Raw genomic sequence first — 24,083 nt, 5'->3', positions numbered from 1 at the left:
TAGGTATTATAATTTAGCTAGGAGGTATATTTAGTCAAACATTAACTTATGTAAGATTTCATTTAGTTATGCTTTTAAAAGAATGTCACATTTACCAATTATAGCTGTATTGTCTTCTTGATACATATATATACATATGTAAGTCACACATATACAGTATGTAGACATTAACTGTGGGTTCTATTTCATAGTTAAATGATTACATTACAGACCCCAAACGTAGAGACAGACAGACAGAAATAAAGGAGAGGAAAGGAGGTAAATAAAAGGAAATGAGACCCGACTAGTGGAATAAGACTGCCATCTTCTGGCTGTCCTTCAGCACATACAGTACAAACATGCATCAGCTAGTACTCAACCTGTTATAATATAACACCTTCATGGATCAACCACTCCGGAGTTTTAAAGTAGATGTTTTGCACTGAAATTCAGCACATTTTAATTTCATAACTACAACTACTATTTTACAGGAAAAAAAATGTATAAAAATGTGTATTTTATTTTGAAAAATATCTATATCAGGATTTAAAGGTCCCATATTATGCTCAATTTCACGTTCATACTTGTGTTTTATGTTTCTACTAGAACATGTTTACAAGCTGTATTGTTCTAAAGACCCTTTATTTTCCTCATACTGTCTGCCTGAATATACCTGTATTCACCCTCTATTTGAAACGCTCTGTTTTAGAGCATTTCAACTGAATTGCAACGGAATTGCGTCAATGTTTACTTCCTGTCAGCTGATGTTATTCACATACACTGCAACCGGAAATAAGCTTGGACACATTTAGAATGTTCACGTTTAAAACTGTGAAATGGTCTAAATATTGCATACTTGTGACATCACAAAATTACAGAAATCCTGACAGCTTGTTTCAAAGACGCAATTTCTGAATACGAGCTGTGTGTATTTTGGCATGGATTGAGCTTTTCGATACTTTCACAGTATTTATATAGCACTTGAACCTGCTTTATAATAAAAAAGACATGAAAATCTCACTTCTTACAATATGAGACCTTTAAAACAAATGAGATTAAATGTCTTCATTAAATATTAGAATGATGATTACACAAATAACAACAGGAACTATCACACATATAGATATATAATTTCTGACTTACGGCGCCTAACACAGCAAGTGTAGTATCGATCAGTTGTTCAATATTCAATTAACTGAATACTGCACATCAGTATGCATCATATCGGAGTTAGATGATTCCTGACCGGCTAATACATGTGATTTTAAATCAATCGGCGCAGTGTGCATTGGGCAATCAATGCTATTGGTCTGGTCTTATACCGCTCACTGTGCACTCTCTAACCGCACACTAAATAAAACAGTCAGCTGACATGTGTTCTGCAAACAAGGATGTTAGCAGGTAAAGAGACTAACAAACAAACAGAAAAAAAAATCAATGGCATTATTCAGGAGTTGGCTGTTTTGTTTATAGTGAGGTCACTAATAGAGATGAAGCTTCTGCAACCACCAGATGGCACATTTGAGCTAGGCTGACTATTGTGATGTAGCTGTAAAGACTTGTGGGTGGTAAAATACAGTATAAAATCATTACAGTCTGCTGACAGGGATTAGTAGGTGTAATTAGTACTGTGGAGTAAGTATATGGATGTAATGAAACTGTCAATCCTTAATATTTCAGTCCTGGTTGATTTAGAATTTATATTTGATTGAAAACAAATGTAATTGTGCTTATTAGAGTTCAGCAGGAGTATTTCTGTTGATATATGAGCATAAAAATAGAATAAAAAAATCATATTTCTACGCACATGAGCTTCAAGTTTTCAGAATTGTGTGAATAGTTCCATTTTTTTGTGTATACAATGGGAATGTCACCACAGATACCCATTTCATAATATCGCAAATTTATAAATATTGAATACTTGTGGGCCATAGGTTCAGTCACCATAGTGTTAAGTCATTTAGCTATAGATAGTGACTTAATAGACATTTATTTAAATGAGAATCTTCAAGATTGCCACTTTAAGTGATTCTAAAACAACTGGAAATATGCATTGAATTCCAGGGAAACACATCAAACTGTGTATGAAACACATCGGAGTGGTTCTGCTCTGCAACAACCTCAACTCGATTTGTCTTTATCTGCAGCAGCTTTTGGCTGCGTACCCAGAGGACAATAGACTGACTTTGCTTCCGTTCCAACAGATCCGTCTTGGTCTCTGTGATAAAAAACATTAAACTACTGTAGCAGCAGGGTGGCCTAGTTCTGGAGGAGATCTGGACTCAGGCATCTTAGCTGACAAGCATCCACCCAACTGAAGAGTCCTTGAGCAGCACACTGAATCTGTGCCGGCTCGAGGTGCTTCAGTCTCTGACCGACTCTGACCTTTGACCTCCCTGTGGAGGAGGATTCACACCACTAGACCGTTATTTGCAGATTGCAGGAGATTGGACGTTGTTGAATTTTAATAATTACAGCACTTGTTTTAGTACATTTGGGGATTTTGGGTTACGACTTGTTAAAGTGAGCTTCAGAGGTGCTGATAGGTGGATTTGTTACCTCAGGAAAACACCAGGCATCCCCCTGTTTCCAGTCTTTGTGCTAAACTAAGCTATCTGTCTTCTGGCTTGAGCCTAAAGGAATAGTTTGGATTTTTTGAAGTGGGGTTGTATGAGGTATTCATCCATTGATCAGTGTATTACCTACAGTAGATGACGGTCTGAACGCCTCCAGTTTGGAGAAACAGGCAGGAGTACCGGTACGGAAGCACTGCTGTGGACGGGGGCCGGCAGCAAAACGTATTATAGACACCTAAAAGAAAGGCCCACTTAAACTGAAGCCGTTATCTATGCTCTTGCCAAAGCAACCAGACTCCACTGATTCACCAAAGTCACACAATGACCTAAACAAATTTCAAATTTCATTTTTCTTCAATGGAGTCTGGTGGCTTTGAAGAGAGCACAGATGGATAAAACGGCTTCAGTCCCACGTCAGAAAGGGCTGTCTGATGGCAAGGTAAAGCGGTGACAATATTCTAAATATAGCGTACACTTAAACTGATATTGATTTTTTTTAAGTGACCCTTTCTTTTAGGTGTCTAAAATACATTTTATTACTACCCTCGTCCACAGCAGTACATTGCTTAGCATCCGTGCCAGTACTCCTGTCTGTTTCTCCAAACTGGGGCTGTGCCGGTAGATGGAGTACTTCATACAACCCCACTTCAGAACACCTGAACTATCCCTTTAAAGTTTAGCGTACAGACTCTCAGCAATATAGCAAATAAGTATATTTCCCAAAACGCTGAACTGTTCCTTTGTTTATGTTACTATAGCTGCTATCAGCAGTGTCATTTGTGTGTCACTATTTTCTGGTTTATGGAGTTTCCAGTTCATGGTTTGTGACCAGGATTGTTCCAAAAGTAATCTGGACTCTTTGGCCTGTAAACACCTTATCAGGATTTCTGTCATTGCATTGTATTTAAAAAAACAAACAAACACAGTATGAGGATGATCATTGTAATTTTGGTACAGGGGACAACCTGACGGTGGTCGCTTGTCTTGTACAAGTCTTTTACTCCACGACTGATGAGAAGATGCAGAAACCATGTCAGTATATAATCACCATAATCTCTATATGTAAAATGACATAACATCACCAGAACCTGTAAATCCTGGTCCTTGCCACTCTGTGGTTTGTCTAAAAGGGGATACTTATTGGTTTCTAGTGCAGTTGAGAATTGGATTCTGATACTAAATACAATACATGAATGTCATAATATAAGGCTGTTTCTACTGTACTTCAAGTTAAGTTAAGTGGCCCATTTGTACATTTTCTTGACGTTCCCTGCAGACGGGTTCAAATCACCCGACTGTTCCTGAGTCACGCCACGATATTCCTCTGATTCCTCTTATTATGTCTCCAGCTCACACACAAGAGGACAGTGGTGTGTGTGCGTTTGTGTGTGTGTGTGTGTGTGTGTGTGTGTGTGTGTGTGTGTACCTGGATGAGGTAGTGGGAGCAGAGGTTGAGGAGTTCCAGCAGCTGAAGGTGGCTGCCTGCAGACAGGACGTCCTGGATCACCGCTGGCTCCAGCAGGATCTGTCCAGGGGAGATAAACAAGGTCAATGGGTTTAGTTTGTTTCAGGTTCCCCTGCAGTTGGGTCGCAGTTAATTATACTTTAAAGTATTTTAGTGTCAGTTAAAAAAAACATGCCATGTGGTATTGTTATAATCCTTTAGAGGAAATTAAAGTTGTATGAACGATGGTGCATTATTGAACATGTTTCCCTTCATGTTTTGCTTAAATGCATGCCTGCAGTCTTTACAGAAGAAGAGCCATGTTACATGCAGTCTGCTTCAATAATTCTAGATCATTAAACCCTCAGCATGCCAGTATTCCTCACACTATTTGTTTTTAATAACTTTCTGGCATGATGTCAAGATAGTTGAGAAACATTGTTTTTCTCTCAACTATTTATAGGGTCGGTTGAGACGACGTTGTGATATCAGTCGGTTGGTTTGTTCACCACTTTGGTCCAGACTGAAATATCTCAACATCTATTTGATGGATTGCCAGTCATGAGATTTGGTACAGATATTCATCATTCACAAAGGAACACGTCTTCTGGCTTTGGTGATACCTTGACTTTTCCTCTAGCGCCACACAGAAGGTTGACATTTTGGTTTCTTTTTGGCTTTTCAATGCCTTTATTGATAGAGAGAGATAGTAATGACGGAGGGGAAAGAGAGAGATAGGTTGACATGTAGCAAAGAGCTAAAGGTCAGATTTGAACCTTGGGCCGCTGCGGTAAAGACTCTGCCTTGATACATGGGATGCCCGCTCTACCAGGTGAGCTATAGCGACGCCCCACATTTTGTTTTTTTTGTGAAATTTCTCAGCCACTATTGGATAGACTGTAATAACTAACTCTGGGGATTGCCCTGATTTTTCGTCTGGCCCTATAGTAAGGTAACAATTTTAAAGTACGGCCTCAAAGAGCAGCTAGCATGGTTGTAGGCTCCTAGTTTTGTTTATTCACTGTATGCAGTATCTGTTTTATGTGAATATGATTTCAAATTATAAATCGGCAACTGTTTTGATAGTGAATTTCCATCATTTTGCAAGCAAAAAACACCAAACATGATCTGGTTCCAGCTTCTCAAAAATGAGGAATTGTTGCTTTTCTTTGTCTTATATGATAGCAAAATTAATATCTTTAAATGAACAATATGTAGGACTGACAGCCAGCGTTTGAAATGGGTAACAGCAGTCAAAATTCTAAATATTGGAGCCGTGGCAGGTCCGCTCCTCTGGTGTGACTGATAGCAGTTGGCACATTTTCACAATGTGAGGGTTCTAGACACGACGGTGTCAGAATCACTTCACCGGCTGTGTGTCTCAAATACTCGCTGCCTTAATAACCCAGCTGCATACGGCCCACAGAGAGATGTGCCGAGGCTTTTCAGGTCGGGTAGAATCTAATGTTATGTTATCTCTGTTGATCCAGTTCGTTTGCTTGCTTCAATGACTGCAGAAGGGTTTTTCAAGAGCCAGTTATTGAGCAGTTACAGTAGCCTATGTATGTGTGTCTATGTTGTATATTGGGCTATGTTCAAAGATATCAATAGTTTTGAAAACAGCTTTTTTCCACATTAGTGAAAAACAAAATGGCAATACTTTTCTTTGGTTCATTATTATCAATAGTATGTTCTAAAAAAAAAGGTATGAGGGATGTTTGGACAAACACTGATGCATTTAAGGGTTAAGTCATACACATACTTTGTGACCTGAGATAACAAGGCAGTATACTATATATCTTATGTCATTATTTATCTTTACTCTCTTGAAAAACTGAGAATTCTGTCTGTACACCAGGTTATTTAAATTGTTTTAGATGGTGCAATAGAGACAGGGTAAATGAGTGTGACAGACTGCACCGCATAACAAGAAATGCTCCACCAATGTCCTTGATTCACCGTTATCATCCTCCCAGCAAAGCAATATATTCATGCAATTATTACGGCACTGATTCTGCCAAAACGCTTCCTGTTGAGCTGAATGAACAGCAGCTGAAATGATCTGCTGAAAGCTCTTCCTTCTGTTGCCTCCATATTACCCACCCATATGCAACATAAAGCTCTGTAACACAGCCAAGTCATAGTGCTGAGCTCTCGGGAGCACAGCCAAGTGTTGTGTACTTTATGGAAGGTAAACTGCCCCTTTTTTTATTGAGTCTATTCTCAGCAGACACGGAGTTAACTCTTCTATTAATCATAGGAGTAATAGCCCAATCAGACTGAACATGCCCCGTGTCACCTCTCACACAGTGGACTCACCTCCTCCAAAATAAAACGTAGTTTGGTTTTAAAGGGCTTCGATAATCCATTGAGCAGCGCTGCCCTACATAGCCACAGAGCCGTGACTGCATCAGCAGCGAAAGTGTGAAAAATGACTTCATCATTTGTCTCCCTCGCCTCTCACTATACTGTTGATACAGCAGTGGGCTGAATATTGTTATGCAGCATTCATGGGTATAGTTTTTTTGCTAAAGCCTCCTCATTATTTATCTTTTTTGGAAAACAGGAAACTCCTGTTTTTCACCTCGATAGAACAAATCTGAATGGTAAATGTACTGCTTTCTTTCTGCTGCATGTTTGTCCACTTACTGTAACTGATGTGAAAAACATTTTAGTCAGCGTTTGTGCTCAATTACACGCTTTGCTGCATATGAACACGCGTGTTATTGGGCCGCTTTAGCATTCATGTAAACAGTTCATGCGGTTTGTTTATATGTTCCCTGTTACTAAAGGCACTTAGGAAAAAAAAAAAAATCCCAGCAAGTATTTTTTTTTTTTCCTCTCTGCAATTAGCTGCATCTGCACATTTATCACAGTATGGCTTGCTGCCAGGCATGGTCAGCGGTCCAGTTAACCACCAGCACAATCTATGGGCTTCCTTAAGCTTCACATATTGAGATAGAAAGCTTCCGATTGTTAGGATCTGCATGCGCTGAACCTCAATAGACTTCAATCTTTGATCAACAATCACATCAACTTTCTCTTAAACTCAACGCTACACACCTATTTTAAACATCACCACCGCTTTTATTAGATGAATATAAGCCGAGGTAAACGTGTGATCAAGAACAACAAACGCTCAAATCTTTTTCTTTTCTTCTTCTTTGACTCAATCAGCGTCCTGGCGGGCAGCAGCAGCTGCAGCCATGAAGGCAACCCAAAATAATAACTGTAATAACTGTAACTGCTCTCCTCTCCACTCCAGAGGCCCACTACAGTCAGAGCACTTCAACCTCACACACACAGTCAGTTTTATAACACCGCGGCTGGTTCAGTGTGGGAGTACAGCGAGCTCTTGTGTAAACCGACATTTATTGTTACTTGCGAGCTTTCACCTGGAGGAGAAGACAAAATGAAAGGAGGTAGAATATAGATGTCTTCTCTACACCCATGTAGGCTCGCATCGCTTTCAGCTCAGAAAAAATAGAAGATTTGTGGTCTGAAAAATGTCATGTCTATGGGTAATAAAACACTCCAATTGTTGAATTGGTTGAGATATCCGCTGTGGTGTTGGCATGTAGTGAGAATGTCACTTTAATCTGCAAAATGTTTTTGGCATCATTGGACAAAAATTCCATAATAACCTTTCAGCATATTGTAATTCAAGTGTTCTGAGAGAAAACTAGACTTCTGCACCTCCTCATGGCTCTGTTTTCAGGCTATAAAACATCTAACCCGTGATCGGAGACAACTCATTTCAGAGAGAGCGTTCCTATTGGCTGTGCTCCAGCTGGTGGGCGGTGCTTGGTATTTCCTCAACTTGATCTCAACATGGCTGCCGAGTCACAAACTTTGTCATTTTACAGCTAAACAGTACACTACAAGATGTTTCTGAAAACATTTGAGGAGAGAAATAGGCATTTCAGTAACAGACAGCGGCTTAGAGACGGCAGGCTCCAGCTCGGCTCTGATTGGTTGTTTTCCTCCGGTCTGTGAAATCATGCAGATGCCATCAGGGGCACCGGAGGACACCAGAGACCGGAGGACACCGGAGGACACCGGAGGACACCGGAGGACACCGGAGGACACCGGAGGACACCGGAGGACACCGGAGGACACCGGAGGACACAGAGGCACATGATTTTTTTTTTCAGATTCCCTGTCTCATACACTACAGTCAGGATATAGTGACCGTTTTATAAAAATAACTTTTCTTAATCATATTTGCTCCATTTCTACTCACTGCAGCTTTAAGTTACTGACTTGACTTCTAGACTGGGAGCATCCCGTGGCAGCGTGTCTCCTCACTCACCCTTGCTGGCCTATGACATGTGGCTGAAGGATTTTTTAGTAGGTCGTTATTCACGGTGTGTGGGGATAAGCATATTGCCCTCATCTCATCTGCTATCATCTCCACTGGGCAGACAGGGGCTGAGCCAACCAAAGCAGCCTGCTGTTGACCTACTTACACCGCCTAACCGACTCACTCTTTGCTCATTTCCACTGTGGGAATAAAATTAGGAGTAATTACAAAGTTCCCGGCCTCTCGTTGTAGCCTACTGCGTAAGCCGCTAGGCCGCTTATTGGGTCGAGCATCGGCGGCACTGAAAAGGTCAAGGACAGCTATTAGAAATGATCACACATTTGTTCTTTGTTGATGGGGTGAGAAGGCAAGGACACACTCACATGACTGTCTCGCCGTTTTAGTATGGAAATGTAATACTGTGCTCTTTACTTCTACCTTCTTGAATTTAATTGCGTTTCTTATTTAGATCCCAGAATAATTTTCAGCAGCGTGACCACAGAGGACAGAGGAGTCACCGGTTTATGGTAAAATCTGGTACAGCACCTGCACACTGCTGGATAACGCTGCATCCAAAGGCATGCTGCAGCAGAAGCTGCTCAGATTAAAGTGGTAATCTGCAAATGCCCTGTTTTGATTTATTTTGGTGACATATTTGGCAATCGTGAAAAGTAACTGTAATCTGTAGCTATCATGCTACTTGAGTATTTTCATTTCATTTTTTTCTATTTTAGACTTATATTCAAATGCATGTTCGAGGGAAATGCTGCATTTTCTTAACCTGACCCGCCAGATTGTTTGTTTCACAGAACCATCTGAGAGGCCGTCATTGGAAACTGTTTGGAAAAGGGCAGGCACTTTCAAAAAAATACTTGGCATGTGATTGGATGAACCATCTGTCATTGAAACTCTTACAGAAGCCAGTCGGGAGAAGAGCGAAAACATCTTTTCCATCGAGAAAAGCCTTTGGTGTCGTTCTTTGCTCTTCTTTCAGTGAAGAAATACTCTCCGGTTCTGATAGAACTGATGCTACTGCAGCAGCTACGCTAACCTCTCTAGCAGCCGCCATCGTTGTTTTGAACGAACAGTGCCTCACTGTGTCGTCACAAAGCCCCCCCCAGGAAGGGCGCAGGGCTGTGAAGCAAATTTTCGTAGTGGCCAAACAGCGGTATTACAACTTCCATGTCCGTCACGTGATGCCATTGGGCCCAAAAATACTTTTTCCCATAGACTTACATTGGGAAAGAGACATCTGTAACTCGGTGGATATTTTGTTTTGAGGTAAATCAACTTCCCAATATGAGCACTTGAATAGCCCTTATTCAAATCATTAGGTCCTAAAAGTTGTAAAATGCACGAATGGCCGAATCCAGAGTTATTTCTCTTCCTCCGTTCATGTGACTGAGACCCAGACTGAGGCTTGGCTGGGAGGCGGAGTTAAAGGAACATCCAACGCTGTATCCAGTTCTCTTTATACATCCATGGTCGTCACACACATCCAAGCCACGCCCGTAGCTAGCAGTAACTCCTCACAGGACACTTGAAGCCTGACAAGATGGATTCTCGCGTGATCTTGTGAAATCACACTTTCTACTTTTTCTACTCTCTAGTTGCTTAAAGCTTCTCTATACGGAATTCAGAGCATTTCTATCGCCTCTGCACGGTTCTCAAAAAGGCGACGGCTGAGCCAGCGGCTCGCAGCTAATGGTGCTAACAACACAGACAGAGCAAACAATGGCAAAAGTGCTGAGCGTTTACTTCGGGAGGAGCCGAGGGGTGGGCGCGATTAGCTGGCCAGTGGCGCACAACAGGGAGACTCACGTGCAGTAAAATGCACTCGCTGCCGGCCCGGCTACATAAACAAAGCACAGAGAAGCTCTGATTACAACTTACACAGAGGGAGAGTGACTTCATTCTCTGCTCAGGTAGACATTACTGCTCTAAATCTTAACATAGAAAATCAAAATCAGAATCAGAATCAGAATCATGTTTATTGCCAGGTGTATGAGGTATACACTAGGAATTTGCTTTGGTTTTGTTGGTGCAAATGAGCAGTAAAATAACAAAAGAATAGATAAAAACGTTAGAATAAAATAAAAAAATTGTTGTTTGCTGCTATTAATATTAATACTCTGAATCCCATATATAGAACCTTTAAAGATAGTCTTACTTGCAAAACATTTGGTCTGCTTATATAATATGATGCATTGTTGTAGATTATACTACTCAACCATATATAAAGGCGTTCAAATGACCCCCCCCCACCCCCGCCCCTGAAACAGCACCTACATTAAAAGGCATTAATGCATCCATAATGGTTGGATAACAAAAATATATATATCATAATAGAACACTATGAAAGGGGCTATTCTGCATAATGTGTAGTTTTAATAAACAAGTCTCAGAGAAGTATCACTGCCAGTGCTGTCAACATGCGAGTTAGCTTAGCATGTTATTAGCTGTGTGGTGGCTGTTGCTCTGACTCACCTGTCCAGTGTAGGCGAAGTCCAAAGCGTGCTTCAGTCCAACGCTGGTCACTCCTTGCAGAGTCACTTCGTCTGCCTCACTCTCCACCATGCACAAGCTGAACATAGCCTGATGACACACAAACACGGGGGGGTCAGCTGAGGGAACACCATCACAGAGATATTTCATCCGGCGTCTTCTGTCTTTGGTTAACAAAAAAAAGTTTCCACTCTTTCGATGCTGATCATAATGTATCTGTACGTTGTTACAGCATCAACAGAGTGACAAATCTGTTTTGTATGCGCGTGTGCTGAAACAAAAACAGCATCATAGTCAATCAAAACCTGCCAGACGCTACATCCTGGAGCCCTTTCTGTGTTGATTAGCCTACCTTGGCCCCCGGAGGTCAGCAGAAATAAATAGCACAATCAGTACTTTGTGTTATACAGCCTCTCTGTCTTTCTCCTCCTTTCTCTGTCGCGCACACACACACACACACACACACACACACACTCTCCATGTGAAATCAAAGCAGTGTCTGCAGTCTGGCCCTGCTGTGCGTGAGTCCAGCTTGCTGCTCGCTAATCAAAGCTATTGACTGGTGTCACACCATGAGGGGGATGACAGAGCCATTGATCAGCCGAGCTCAGCAACAGCACGGAGGGGAAGGGTGACGGGAGGGTGATGGGTCAAATGTGGCCACGATGAGGATCAACTCTCGGTTATGAGGGACAGCAAGGTCACGAAGCTTTTAGGGTTTATTTTTCCTCTGGATTGTAATGGTGGGGGTAAAAAAAAGGCACCATAAATTGCTTTAGAAAAGTAAATCCAGCTGCTGTAGACAGTTTCTCTCTCCACAGTTCCCTCGCCTCGGGATAGTGATCTAGCTAACTTGCAATTCCACATATCTTTTTAATCACAGTAGCAGTTTGTAGCGGAGTCACTCTGCACTATCTCAACTCAGAGACTGGTGTATAACAGCATTAGAAGCTTCCAAGGCCCTCAGGCTGGCCGGTTAGCGCAGCATCTCTTTCTGTCATGAAAACGACATTCACTGCTCCCAAAACTCATCCAAATCTCCCTGATTCATAGCGCCCATGAACTTTAACCAGGCACCGACCGACCCTCCTGCCCACCCCCTCCGCTGGCGAATGGCCCCTCTGTATTGTGAGGGTGATGTGTGAGACGGGGTCGACTTGAGGCCACGCTGAGTTTTAACCGAGGCCTGCACATCTCTCCTCAGAGCTCGCCCGTGTTGATTCACCACCGCGCTAATTAAAAATCCAACGGTCCACCGAGCACAAGGAGGGCCTGTGGCTAAACCTGGGGTGTGATGGTGGCTAAGCTGTGGTCAATGTGTAGTGTTAAAGGAAGCAGAAAGTAAAAAAAAGGATCGTGCATGTGATTGAGAAGCTGCATATGCATGTTTTGCATCTTTGAGCGGAGAGGTCGAGAGAGGGGAACCCTGTAAGAGTGTTCGCAGAGATGGTCGCCTCCAGCATGGATGGTCCTCCTGACCTTGGTGGAGGAGCTGAGGGAAAGGCTTGTAGTGATGACGGATGGCTCCTCTGACTTGGGATATAGATCGAGCGCAGAGACACATTAAGCCCACAGAGCCAGCCGCTCACTGCAGTGCTTTCACATGATGCTGCAGTGGGGGTGCAGCGCTGCAGTGAGCGTGACCTGCCAGCAGGATTTATGTGTTTTCTGCTTGTTGTGATCATACCAGAGAGGACAGCGTTCAGTGAGGTTGTTCTCATGTCGGAGTGAAATATTATTTCTCTAAGGGCCTGCAGGCAGGACAGAAGTCGTGAAATCTTTAATTGGAAAAACTCAGCAGCTGTTTTTGAAGACCAGTGCAGATGTCAGTGGTTTCTGACTGAAGCTGCTGTTGGTACCAGTGCCAATATTCTCTATCTTAAAAGGTACTGTTTGTAAGTCCTAACATGTATACATCATTGCAGGTTGGTGTCCCATGCGCGCTCACGTGTGTCTACGCTGTTCAGACTCAGACTGCGACACAAACTACACGGAAGCACTAAAACCGCAAAGTTCTGTCTAGTGAAGCCCGTGTGGTCAGAAGACAAAGGGGAGACCGTAGCGTTGGTCTCCAGGGCCGGAGTCTCTGCTCCTCTTTCTGCCTGCTTGCCTTCACTCACACACCGCACTCGTTCTTACTCGCTCTCTCGCTCCACCTCTCACGTGCATGCGCGTACACTAAACACTGCAGAAGAGTTCGTTTAGCTCTGAGAATATCTAGTGAATGTAGTTTAGTTTAGTTTAGTTTTAGTTTATTAGTTTATTATATCGGGGACAATCCCAATTAATTGACTGTAGCAATAACAGTAAAAAGGGCAGCTTTAGCCGACATGGCTAATATCCAGCTGTAGTCCCCGGCCCGATGACAATAGACACCCTAAAAAGAACAATACATTACAGCACATTGATTAAAAGGAAAGAGTTAAGACAGAGAAGAAACAAGATAGATCAATAAAGATAAAAGAGAACAGTAAAACATCAGTACAATCATGCAGAGACAGCACATATAATCTTCTTCTTCTAGACCAGTATTATTGCGTTGGTTTATGAATGAATTAAGTGGAGGAGGAGCTAAATTATGCAGGATTTTAAAGACCAGACAGATGTTCCTGTATTTTATTACATCTTCCCAGCTCAGAAGTTTGTGTTTGCGTAGGATGGTACAATGATGTGAGCTGTTCGGTTTCTGGTCCAAAAAAATGTACAGTGGAAGTTTGTGCAGCGAGTAACGTTATCGTCTCCGACCAAAACTCCGGTGTCTCCCCTGTTCCTTCTGACCGCGGTCGGGAGGCTGAAGCAGGAAAACACAATATCAGCATTGATTCATGTAGAGACCTTCGTCTGGTCAGTTAACATTACTGCCAAGCAGGTGAAATATAGAGTGATATTGTGATTTTAGCTGATGTGTGTCGCCTCACTGTTTTGATCAATGCTCGTTCAGGTGTCTATGTAGAGCGAGCACAAGCGCGAGCAACAGGACCCTGACTTTCGTTGACTTAACGGCCACAGATGTCGCTGTTAACAGGCAATTTCTGATTCTTACATAGAGTCCCTTTAAGACTTGACCTCTATCATAATAAGAAAAAATCTAAGTTTACAATGGTTCAGGGTGTATTACAGAATTTTCCTTTTGGAAGAGTAGAATAATTTTTGTTGGCATGTTTTTTTGGGGGAGGTTTTTGTACCTGCAAATATCTGGAAGGAAAATCCACAAAAATTACAATTTGGGATGTAGCACTGAATGTCTTTCCATTCACAGTAAGATTCAATACAGAACGCTGTACACCAAATTTCTCCCTCGTGGATCGATTTACACTATCAAATTAACAAATCAAGCTACACTGGAAGGAAGGGAGGACAGATCAGCTACAAGTCACATGGTAGAAATACTGTCCTGCCCATCTTAAAATGTGTCTTCAGAAAGAGGTTCAAGCAATAACAGAGTTCTGTGTAGTACAGGTTGTACATACAGCGTTTGAGACAATAATAGCTTTTGATGAGTTCTGTCCTGACTACAGGGCGAGTAGAAAATATTCTCTGTGTGACAAAAAAGCAAGGAGAGACTCAGTGTGTGTGGGCGCTCTCGCCGAGGGTGCTGTGTGACGCTGGTGTGTGACTGATTTGGCCGAATGTCCCCCGAGCCGTCCAGACGTCTTAGTAATGTGACGGCATCGGAAGAGGCAGGTGACACATTCAGGACAAGTCCCAGGTAAACAGCTCACGCTTGGTCAGGTATTACATTACCATCGCTCATGTCCGCTGGGCTAGATAATGTGTTATTATCACTGCTATGTGTGTGTGTGTGTGTGTGTGTGTGTGTGTGTGTGAGAGAGAAAGAGGCACACAGAGACAGAGAGAGAACACAGTCCCTATTCACGACACAAGGCACCTCCGTCTCCTCAGCAAATGAGCTAAATGAAACCCAGCGGTGGAGTCAGATGACAAACTGATGATAATGTTGTTAAGTCCCTACAGAGGAGCAGAGGGAGTTTTCTTGCTTACTGTAGCAGGCTGATCTAATAATCCGAGCGCTGGAGGAACAGTGTTGCTCGGCTCAGCTGGGACTTGAAAGAGAGACGTTTTTAAAAAAAAGCGGAGCCCAAGAACAAAAGGAGAACAAAAATGAAGAGGACGAAGAAAGGAAATGGAAGGAGAGGAGAGTGTGACTCGCCCACCCTCAGCTCTCTGCAGAGAGAAGTAAAAATAACACACACACACACACAGGAGGAGTAATCCCAGGGCAACTTGGACATATTTAATCTGCCTCTCATTTTCAAGAGGGATTAATTCCTACTTCCTAATCTGCTCAGTGTCCCTAAATCAAATCTCATCGGTGCACTTTTCCCTGTGCGGCCCATCTCAGCAAATCTCCCGTCTGGCTCTGACAGCGTGAGTCTACCTACAGCTACCTCTGTGGTTTAATGATCAGACTGAAACAGTCGGCTAGAGACCAGAAAACTCCTCCAAGGCTCCGTCCAGATGGGATGGTGGAGGATGACCTGATGTAGCACTTAAATCTTGACTGAAGCTGTCCGTGCTTCATATCTAGTGTTTATATTTTACATGGAGGGCTGTGGTTAGCGTGGGTTTTCTCCGAGTTCTCTGGCTTCCTCCCGCAGTCCAAAGACATGCAGGTTAGGTTCATTGATGACTCCCGTAGGTGTGAATGTGAGCGTGAATGGTTGTCTGTCTCTATGTGTCAGCCCTGTGATAGTCTGGCGACCTGTCCAGGGTGTACCCCTCCGCCTTCACCCAATGTCAGCCGGGATCGGCTCCAGCCCCCCTACGGCCCCGAATAGGACAAGCAGTTACGGATATGGATGGATGGATTTTACATACAAACCTGACCATTAAATCTAGTTTTTAAATTTGAGTTTCGTTGGCAGCATGGCAGAGCGCCTGAAACAGAATTCAGACCACTGGTTCCCAACCTGAGGGTCCCGACCCCCCACTAAGGGTTGCCAAAGCTTCACGGAGGGGGTCGTAAGGCCTTCTTGATTTTAAGGGTTGTAAGACAACTTTTTAAAAGTATATATACAGTTGGCCTATATCTCAGCATTTCGTTCATTTCTGTGAAGAAAACTAGATGAAATTGTTATTAAGTTTGGATTATTATTTGATATAAACAGGATAAGGGCACGGTGAAGACCTGAACACAAGCTATATCCACAGAGCCTTCCCTCTCTGCTAAACAGTCTCGTCCTGCATTAGAAAACAACCAAAGAGCTGATAGAACAACGGCCAAGCGTCAGAGAGATGAATCTGCTCAAAATTCACCCAAATCGCTCATTTTACACCCACTCCCTGCAGTTATTGCGTTCACTATTTAGGTTAATTGTGCAATTCATCAGCTGTTCTGTACTGTTATTGTTATGCATTGAATAAATTATGAAATATCCATAAAATAGTCACTTAGTCAGGGGTCGTCAGTTTACTCAATTATAGAAAAAGGGGGTAAAAAGGTTGATTTAGACCATTGTAGGACTCTCCATTAATAATCTATGCTACTGGAGTTAGCAGGGTAATGACAGGTTTGAGGCCGTTTTTAACAATCTACCAGGCCTGAAGATGGTTACGCAATAACGCATTACTGTCACCTCGATCACATCAGCAGCGGCCTAAACTGCCTGACTGCCTGACTGATACCTGCTTTTCATATAGTGGCAAATATCAGCCTGATAAGTGTGCAATCCTTTAAATCAGTCTAACCATTGTACATACAAAACAAAGGAGTGGGTTTAATTACAAACCCACACAATATTCCTCCTGTTCAGCTGCAAACGCTCATTTGTCAAAACATAAACATATTTTCAGGGTATAGGCTATAATATGGTCCAGGACTCACCCTGAAGTAATCGCTGCACGCTGCCAGGACGGCTTTGTGGGCGTGGAACTTCTGCTCGCCGGCGACCAGGGTGACGTCACACAGCAAGCCATCCTTCCTCTGCTGGTTGAGGGCAGAGAGGACCGAGTCCTGGTGGGACTTTGACTGACAGAGCCTCTGTCCTGTCAGCATCTCCCTGCTGCTACACACACACACACACACACACACACACACATATACAGTACATAAGATATGTTGTTAAACTGGAGTTGGACTTGTAAATGAGACAAAGCTCTGGTTCTATGATAGTGATAATAATAATAATATTACAACTACTACTTGTACTGCATGATTCCTATCACTACTTGTGTTGTGTCCGCTACAACTACTACTACTACTGTGATTTAACCCTTTAAAACACACATCCCACCTGGAGAGCTAGACTGCCTAAATTAAAACTAATTGACTAATTTAGTTATTAACACACTTGCAATTAATTTGGACATGGAGTTTTCAAGGTTTTATTTGCATGTTTGAACAGCTTGACTGCTTTGATGGTACAGCAGGAATATACTATATTTTTAGGGATGGCAATATCCACCACTTTGGTTCACACTGAAATATCTCAACAATTATTGGATGAATTGCCATGAAGTTTGGCTAATTTGGCTCAGTTGTGCTAATTAGTAAATGTTAGCCTGCAAACACGCTAATCTAAGATGGTGAACATTGTGTATTCTGCGTCCGTGAGGCGTTTTCATGTGTTTCAGGCGTGAAGAAATTCTTTGTAACATAGGTCAACGTGTCACAGGAGTCACAGGATCTGTTTACTGATTGGTTGCGGGTCCTCTCTGGCCGCACTTCGCGGCTAAAAGTTAAACTTTTCCCAACTTTTGTTCGGCCGCACTTCGCCGCAGAATCATACCGCCTCAGCTCGCTGAGCTCAGGAGAGGCCGCCGCAGCTTTTCATAAACATTGCATGGCAGCTCGCCGCAGGCCGCACCTCGCCACCGCTCTGGTGTGAATTCAGCATGAGTCTTGTTAAGATCTCAGTTTTATAGTCCTCAAAAAGTGAGTCCAATCTATAGATACATATATGACATGTTCACATTAATGTTTTCATAGCAGTCTGTGAAAGTTGTACATGGTGCTAACATCACATGAGGAGAACAGTGGGTGGAGAAGGTTAACACAAGTCATTTCAATGTACAAGGTGTATAACTAAAATAAATGTCAATAGTTTAATTATCTTTTTTTTCACATTTGAAATTGCATCAAGAATGAATTTAAATTCAATGCAATGCAGACAAGTAACACTTTACTAATCACACGAAGTTCTTAATATGAATGACATCTCCATTATGTCCCTGCACTTAAAAAGAACACCTTCTGCCCATTACTGTGTGTCTCACAGTTCTCAAGTCTGATTTTTTATGGTGGATGAGACAAATACACTGAAAATAGAATGGAGAGACTGACTGACCCATGGAGCAGCAAATCTACCCTGTTTTCCACCCCATCCTCAGTCCCTCTCAGCTTACACCCATCCGTCCGCAGCCCGGCACCCTGTCCGTCCGAATCCATCTCTGTCCCCTTACAGTCGCGGCCGTCACTCTAAATGCTGCTGTCTGCCAAGAGGCTTGCTCTGTCACCTTCGTGGTGATGGCGCGTAAGACAGAGGATATAATGTGTGTGTGTGTGGGGGTGGATGTGTGTGCGCACTATGGGCCAGAGGTAGGACGGAATGATGAGTCAGGCTGTTTGTTTGCTGGTTGGACTCTGCCAGAGGGAAGAGCCAAGGGAGAAAAGGACAAAATTGCTGTGCTGGATGAGAGGGAAGGGAAATTACAGGATTTAGCAACTCAGAGAGAGAAGCTGTATGGGGGGGATTTGAGGATTTGATGCCCTTTATGGTAATGAATACATTCAAATATAAAGATGAAAATGTAATTTTATAACTTCCATCAGTTTGAAGCTTTAGACGATGCTGCATCGTGCACATTTAAAGAGCTGGTTGATTCGGAATAGGCAGATTTATTTTAAAAGAATGATAAAAAATTGAAGCAGCAGAGGCTGAGACAGTTTTCCCATAATGCAACCAACAGCATCTTTTTACTAGACACTCCTTGTCCGCGTCTTGCAAACTTCATGCACTCAGTTTGAACCGCAGGCTTTTTGTGGTCTCCAAGCTCAAACCAAGATCATCAGAAGTTATTTTTCTTTTGCCACACAGGCTGAATAGTATTCCTCATATTACAGCATTTTCAGCAGTGAGCACTGCTGTCTGTCGTAATGTCTTTCTGATTCTATCTCTGGAGAGATGTTTAAAGTTGTTTACATGGTTGCTGACAAAAAAACAGCAACAAGTTGACCTTTCTAACAAGTGTTGCCTGTGTAGCCAAAGCCTGATATATCTCATTCATCTGAGCCATAGAGCTCCACTATTAAAAACTCATTAATAAGCCACACCATAGCGATGGGTAACATATTTCGTCATCACAATGAACAAAACCTACGTACACCATTCTGCTGCTGTAAATACTCATATGTGCACCATATCCACAGCAGAAAATAGTCCCCAACAAATACAAAATGTACCTCTGTTTGAGTATAGTTTGCTTAGCCAGCTGTTATAGTAGCTATATAACCTTTTGTTTCTTATTAAATAACGGTATATATTTGTGACTATAGGGTTGCAGAGGGAAGTTAAGCTAAAGGATATCTTTGCACAAATTCAATTTTAAAAAACGGGGTAAAAAATCCGGTCTTATGGCATGTTTACAAAGTATACCCATTTAATTGAACTGTAACCTGCACTGCATTCAGCAGCATTCTTCCATCACATGAATAGATCATTTAATAGTTAACTTGCTAGTTAGCTAACTCTGCATGACACATTTCACATTGTATACATTTGACAAATGAATGGATTTCTTTTGAGAAATTAATGGATTATGTCTGCTTTTGATATGTTAAGTTTCTCTCTATATATGACATGGTAAATACAACCTTAGCAGATCAGCCCTATACAGACGTAGGCAAAGTTGTTGGTAACGTTCCGTTAAAGAGAGAAAAACCCACAATGGTCACTGAAATAACTTGAAACTGACAAAAGTAATAATAAATAAAAATTCACTGAAAATTAACTAATGAAAATCAGATATTGTTTTTGAATTATGGTTCAGCAGAATCATTTAAAAAAACAAACTAATGAAACTGGCCTAGACAAAAATGATGGTAACATTAACTTAATATTTTGTTGCACAACCTTTTGAGGCAATCACTGGAATCAAGTGATTTCTGTAACTCTCAATGAGACTTCTGCACCTGTCGACAGGTATGTTGGCCCACTCCTCGTGAGCAAACTGCTCCAGCTGTCTCAGGTTTGAAGGGTGCCTTCTCCAGACTGCATGTTTCAGCTCCTTCCACAGATGTTCAATAGGATTTAGATCCGGGCTCATAGAAGGCCACTTCAGAATAGTCCAATGTTTTGTTCTTAGCCATTCTTGGGTGTTTTTAGCTGTGTTTTGGGTCATTATCCTGTTTGAGGACCCATGACCTGCAACTGAGACCAAGCTTTCTGACACTGGGCAGCACATTTCGCTCCAGAATGCCTTGATAGTCTTCAGATTTCATTGCACCCTGCACAGATTCAAGACACCCTGTGCCAGATGCAACAAAGCAGCCCCATAACATAACCGAGCCTCCTCCATGTTTCACATTAGGTACAGTGTTCTTTTCTTTGGATGCTTCATCTCTTCGTCTGTGAACATAGAGCTGATGTGACTTGCCAAAAAGCTCCAGTTTTGTCTCATCTGTCCAAAAGACATTCTCCCAGAAGCTTTGTGGCTTGTCAATATGCATTTTGGAAAATTCCAGTCTCGCTTTTTTATGATTTGGTGTCCTCCTCGGTTGTCTTCCATTAAGTCCACTTTGGCTCAAACAGTGACGGATGGTGCGATCGGACACTGATGTACCTTGACCTTGGAGTTCACCTCTAATCTCTTTGGAAGTTGTTCTGGGCTCTTTGGTTACCATTCGTATTATCCGTCTCTTCAATATGTCATCAATTTTACTCTTGCGGCCACGTCCAGGGAGGTTGGCTACAGTCCCATGGACCTTAAACTTCTGAATAATATGTGCAGCTGTAGTCACAGGAACATCAAGCTGCTTGGAGATGGTCTTATAGCCTTTACCTTTAACATGAAGGTCTATAATGTTCTTTCTGATCTCCTGAGACAACTCTCTCCTTAGCTTTCTGTGGTCCATGTTCAGTGTGGTACACACCATGATACCAAACAGCACAGTGACTACTTTTCACCCTTTAAATAGGCAGACTGACTGATTACAAGTTTGAAGACACCTGTGATGCTAATTACAGGACACACCTTAGTTTAATATGTCCCTATGGTCACATTATTTTACATCTTTTCTAGGGGTACCATCATTTTTGTCCTGGCCAGTTTCATCAGTTTGTTTTTTAAAATGATTCTGTTGAACCACAATTCAAAAACAATATCTGATTTTCATTAGTTCATTTTCAGTAAATTTTTATTTATTATTACTTTTGTCAGTTTCAAGTTATTTCAGTGACCATTGTGGGTTTTTCTCTCATTAACGGAACGTTACCAACAACTTTGCCTACGTCTGTATTTCCATTTTATTCCTGGTATAACAAAAATATAGAACATACGTGCCTTCTCCTTTCTGTGGGTTTGCCCATGTCTTACCTCCATTACATCCAAACAATAAGTTGGATAACAACAGAGAGCCAGTGGAGCCTGCACACTGGGAACACCTCTATTGAACAAGATATTGATTTCCCATGGATCTTCCTCGGGTTAGAATAAAGAATGGTGCTCTCTGTCCCACAAGCAAATGGCTCTTTGTCTCCATTTGCTGATATAGTTTCTCAGTGCATAGACACTAACTGCTATATTTCTGTTTGTGCCATGAGCCTTGAGCATGCATGTACATGTATGTGCACGGATGACCAGACCACTTACCTGAGGCTGGGTTCAGAAGGCATGCCCCTAGAGAAAGGAAGAGGAGATGGTGTTGGAGGTGGAGTGGAGGTGCTATGCGGCTCCTGAGGACTGTAGTCTCCTCGCTGGGAACATACATCAGCCTGATAGGACAGAACAGCACGTCAGCTTTACTCAGTCCATCCACACGACCCAGACGCCACTGTGACAGCCGCACTGTGCGACGTGTGAAGGGATGCAACCGCCCGTCAAGCCTAATGCTGACTTGTCCCCTCTCTCTCGGCCGCACTGGCCTTGACTTTGACAATTCTTATAGCTGTTCTTTCAAGGCCTGTTCGTGTGTGTGCGGCGCCGCGGCGGTGACAGCCACAGGCGGCTCGTCTTCAGAGAAGGGAATAAACAAGCTCAGCACTTCTACAAAACAAGCTGGGAGTCCAAATTACACCAAGTCCCTCTGGTGTAGCTACAACCTTGACATAATGTGCTACACACCTGAACCTGATATCCCTCGGTCTCCTGCGAGATAATAGCCAGCAGCACAAGAGCAGAGGTCAGCACAGATGAAACCCACGCTGCTCTGGGTACTCTGATTGAAATACTACTCACTCGCTGTTCAATAAGTCGCCCCTGGTCCTCTAATCATTTTATACGAGGGAGCCTGTGTATGTGTGTGGTTCACCTTAAGTGGGCAGGGCTGAGTGTACACTGGCTGCTCTTGAGTGTAGTCCTCAGTGAGATCTAGCTATCGATCTCTTCATGGGTGACCTTCAGACGCATGGCCGCGGGCTACTGAGTGATGAGGGAGAGTAGGAGCTTATGGTCCTGAGTCACACCTCCCAAAACAGGCCAACACATGCCTTACACATTTCATAGCTTTACCTTAATAAGGTGGTTCTTATAGAGAGATATTTAGGGGCTACAAAACTTCATGCTATTTTTGAGGAATTGCAATATACGTATAGTAATAATTCATCATGCAGCATGAATACAATTAGAAGATGCTAGATTTGAAGAAAAATGGTTGAAAGATATATTGTTAAAACCAAAATTACGAACATATATTCAAATCAAGCACAATTATGGCACTGAATCTTATGTTCTAGCAAACTTATCAAGGAGTCAAAGGTCAAAAGGAATCCTTCCTCTGGAAGTCGGTAGATTTAAAACCATCCAGGAGGACAACAGGTTGTGCGAAGTATGCGAGTTAGGAGAAGTTGAAAATGAATCACATTTTCTTTTGTATTGTCCATACTATGATGAGTTAAGAACTTCAATTCTAAATGTCTGTTCAATAATCCAGAAATGTGTAGGTGCTCGGACGATAACAAAATGGAATTTAATGCTTAAAGGTTGGCTACTTTTGTTTCTCAAGCTTGTAAAAAACGTCAGGATGGTTTATTTGTTTGGTATTATTTCTAATTTATACTTCTTCTCTGGGCTCCGCCTTGGTGTTTTCTTTATTTTCTAAATAAAGGTGTCTTGGCTGGGCATAACATTTATCCATGACATAATAATAATACAATCAAATCATATAGAGAATCAAAATAAAAGCAAATCACAATGCAAACCAGCACTAATATTCCATCTCTCTCTAATCTTTCTTTGTCTCTGTCTCCATCAATGTCCTCAATATAGGCAGCTTGTGCAAATGACTTTATATTCAGCAACATATCTATCCCATACATTGTGATTTTCTTGAATTTCTAATTGACATATAATAATGAGTAAATTATCTAATGTGGGCCTCAGAACAGATTAAACATATCCGGAATGTGGATATATTTATAGGATCTGATAATCACAACAAGTAGGCCATTGTTCCCAGCAAACCACAGTAATCTCCTGACTGAAAACAACCATCACACCAGCTAAATGTTGTGTCTTCTTTACGCACAAGAGGCAATTACCCACGAGGAGGAGGAGGAGGAGGAGGAGAGGAGGAGAGGTTTGTGTTGCCAGAGAAGCGGACACCATTAGTGCATTAGCCTGACTGTCACTTTCCCAAAAAGCTCCCAGCTGTCAAAGGGTCTCCTAGCAACAGGCCAGCGCCTCGGTGTCCACAAACTAACAACCTCCTCCTCCGTGTATACGAGCACAACAATATAACCCTGTTGCATCCATCACATGGCAGACACCGTGTTCTCTATATAGAAGAGCACCTTGCGGCTTGGCTGGGATTCACATGTTATTCGGCTCCGTCTTTTCTTAATGTGCCACCAGCTTGTATACGCACCTCATATGAATGTGTTGTAATTCAGTCCCGTGTCCTCCGGCGGCGCCTCCGTCACTAATGTCCTGTAATGTCCGAGCTGGTTGTGTCTCTGGTTGTCTACATCCGCAGCGGAGAGAGAGAGGACAGAAAGGCGCAGCGGCGAGCAGAGAGGCGCTAGGTTAACGCGGACACTTTTATTGGTTCCACTGTAGCACCTAAACTGTTACATTATAACCCCGCCTCTCTCACTCTCTC

General features: G+C 42.4%; 1 protein-coding gene across 4 annotated transcripts in view; it reads right to left on the bottom strand.

Moving 5' to 3' along the window:
* The window catches only part of klhl32 (kelch-like family member 32), a 37,122-nt gene extending 13,039 nt beyond the window's left edge, over nt 1-24,083 (bottom strand). Inside the window, exons 1-5 of one of the 4 annotated variants that reach the window (XR_012596394.1) lie at nt 23,850-24,083; nt 21,638-21,759; nt 16,653-16,833; nt 10,790-10,897; nt 3,982-4,080 (exon numbers count right to left, since the gene is read on the bottom strand). Coding sequence is in view for 3 of the 4 variants with exons in the window: in XM_074654677.1 (XP_074510778.1) it covers nt 3,982-4,080; nt 10,790-10,897; nt 16,653-16,833; nt 21,638-21,660 (411 nt within the window). In the remaining variant the exon portion in view is untranslated. Of the gene's footprint in view, nt 1-3,981; nt 4,081-10,789; nt 10,898-16,652; nt 16,834-21,637; nt 21,760-23,510; nt 23,748-23,849 lie in introns of those variants that run through there. The other 3 variants (XM_074654677.1, XM_074654679.1, XM_074654678.1) reach the window with 3 other exon arrangements.

This window comes from Sebastes fasciatus, chromosome 12 (assembly GCF_043250625.1).
Source record: "Sebastes fasciatus isolate fSebFas1 chromosome 12, fSebFas1.pri, whole genome shotgun sequence".
Taxonomy (NCBI): Eukaryota; Metazoa; Chordata; class Actinopteri; order Perciformes; family Sebastidae; genus Sebastes; species Sebastes fasciatus.
The sequence above is the reverse complement of the archived record's forward strand: the minus strand, read 5'-3'. Positions and strand labels throughout refer to the sequence as shown.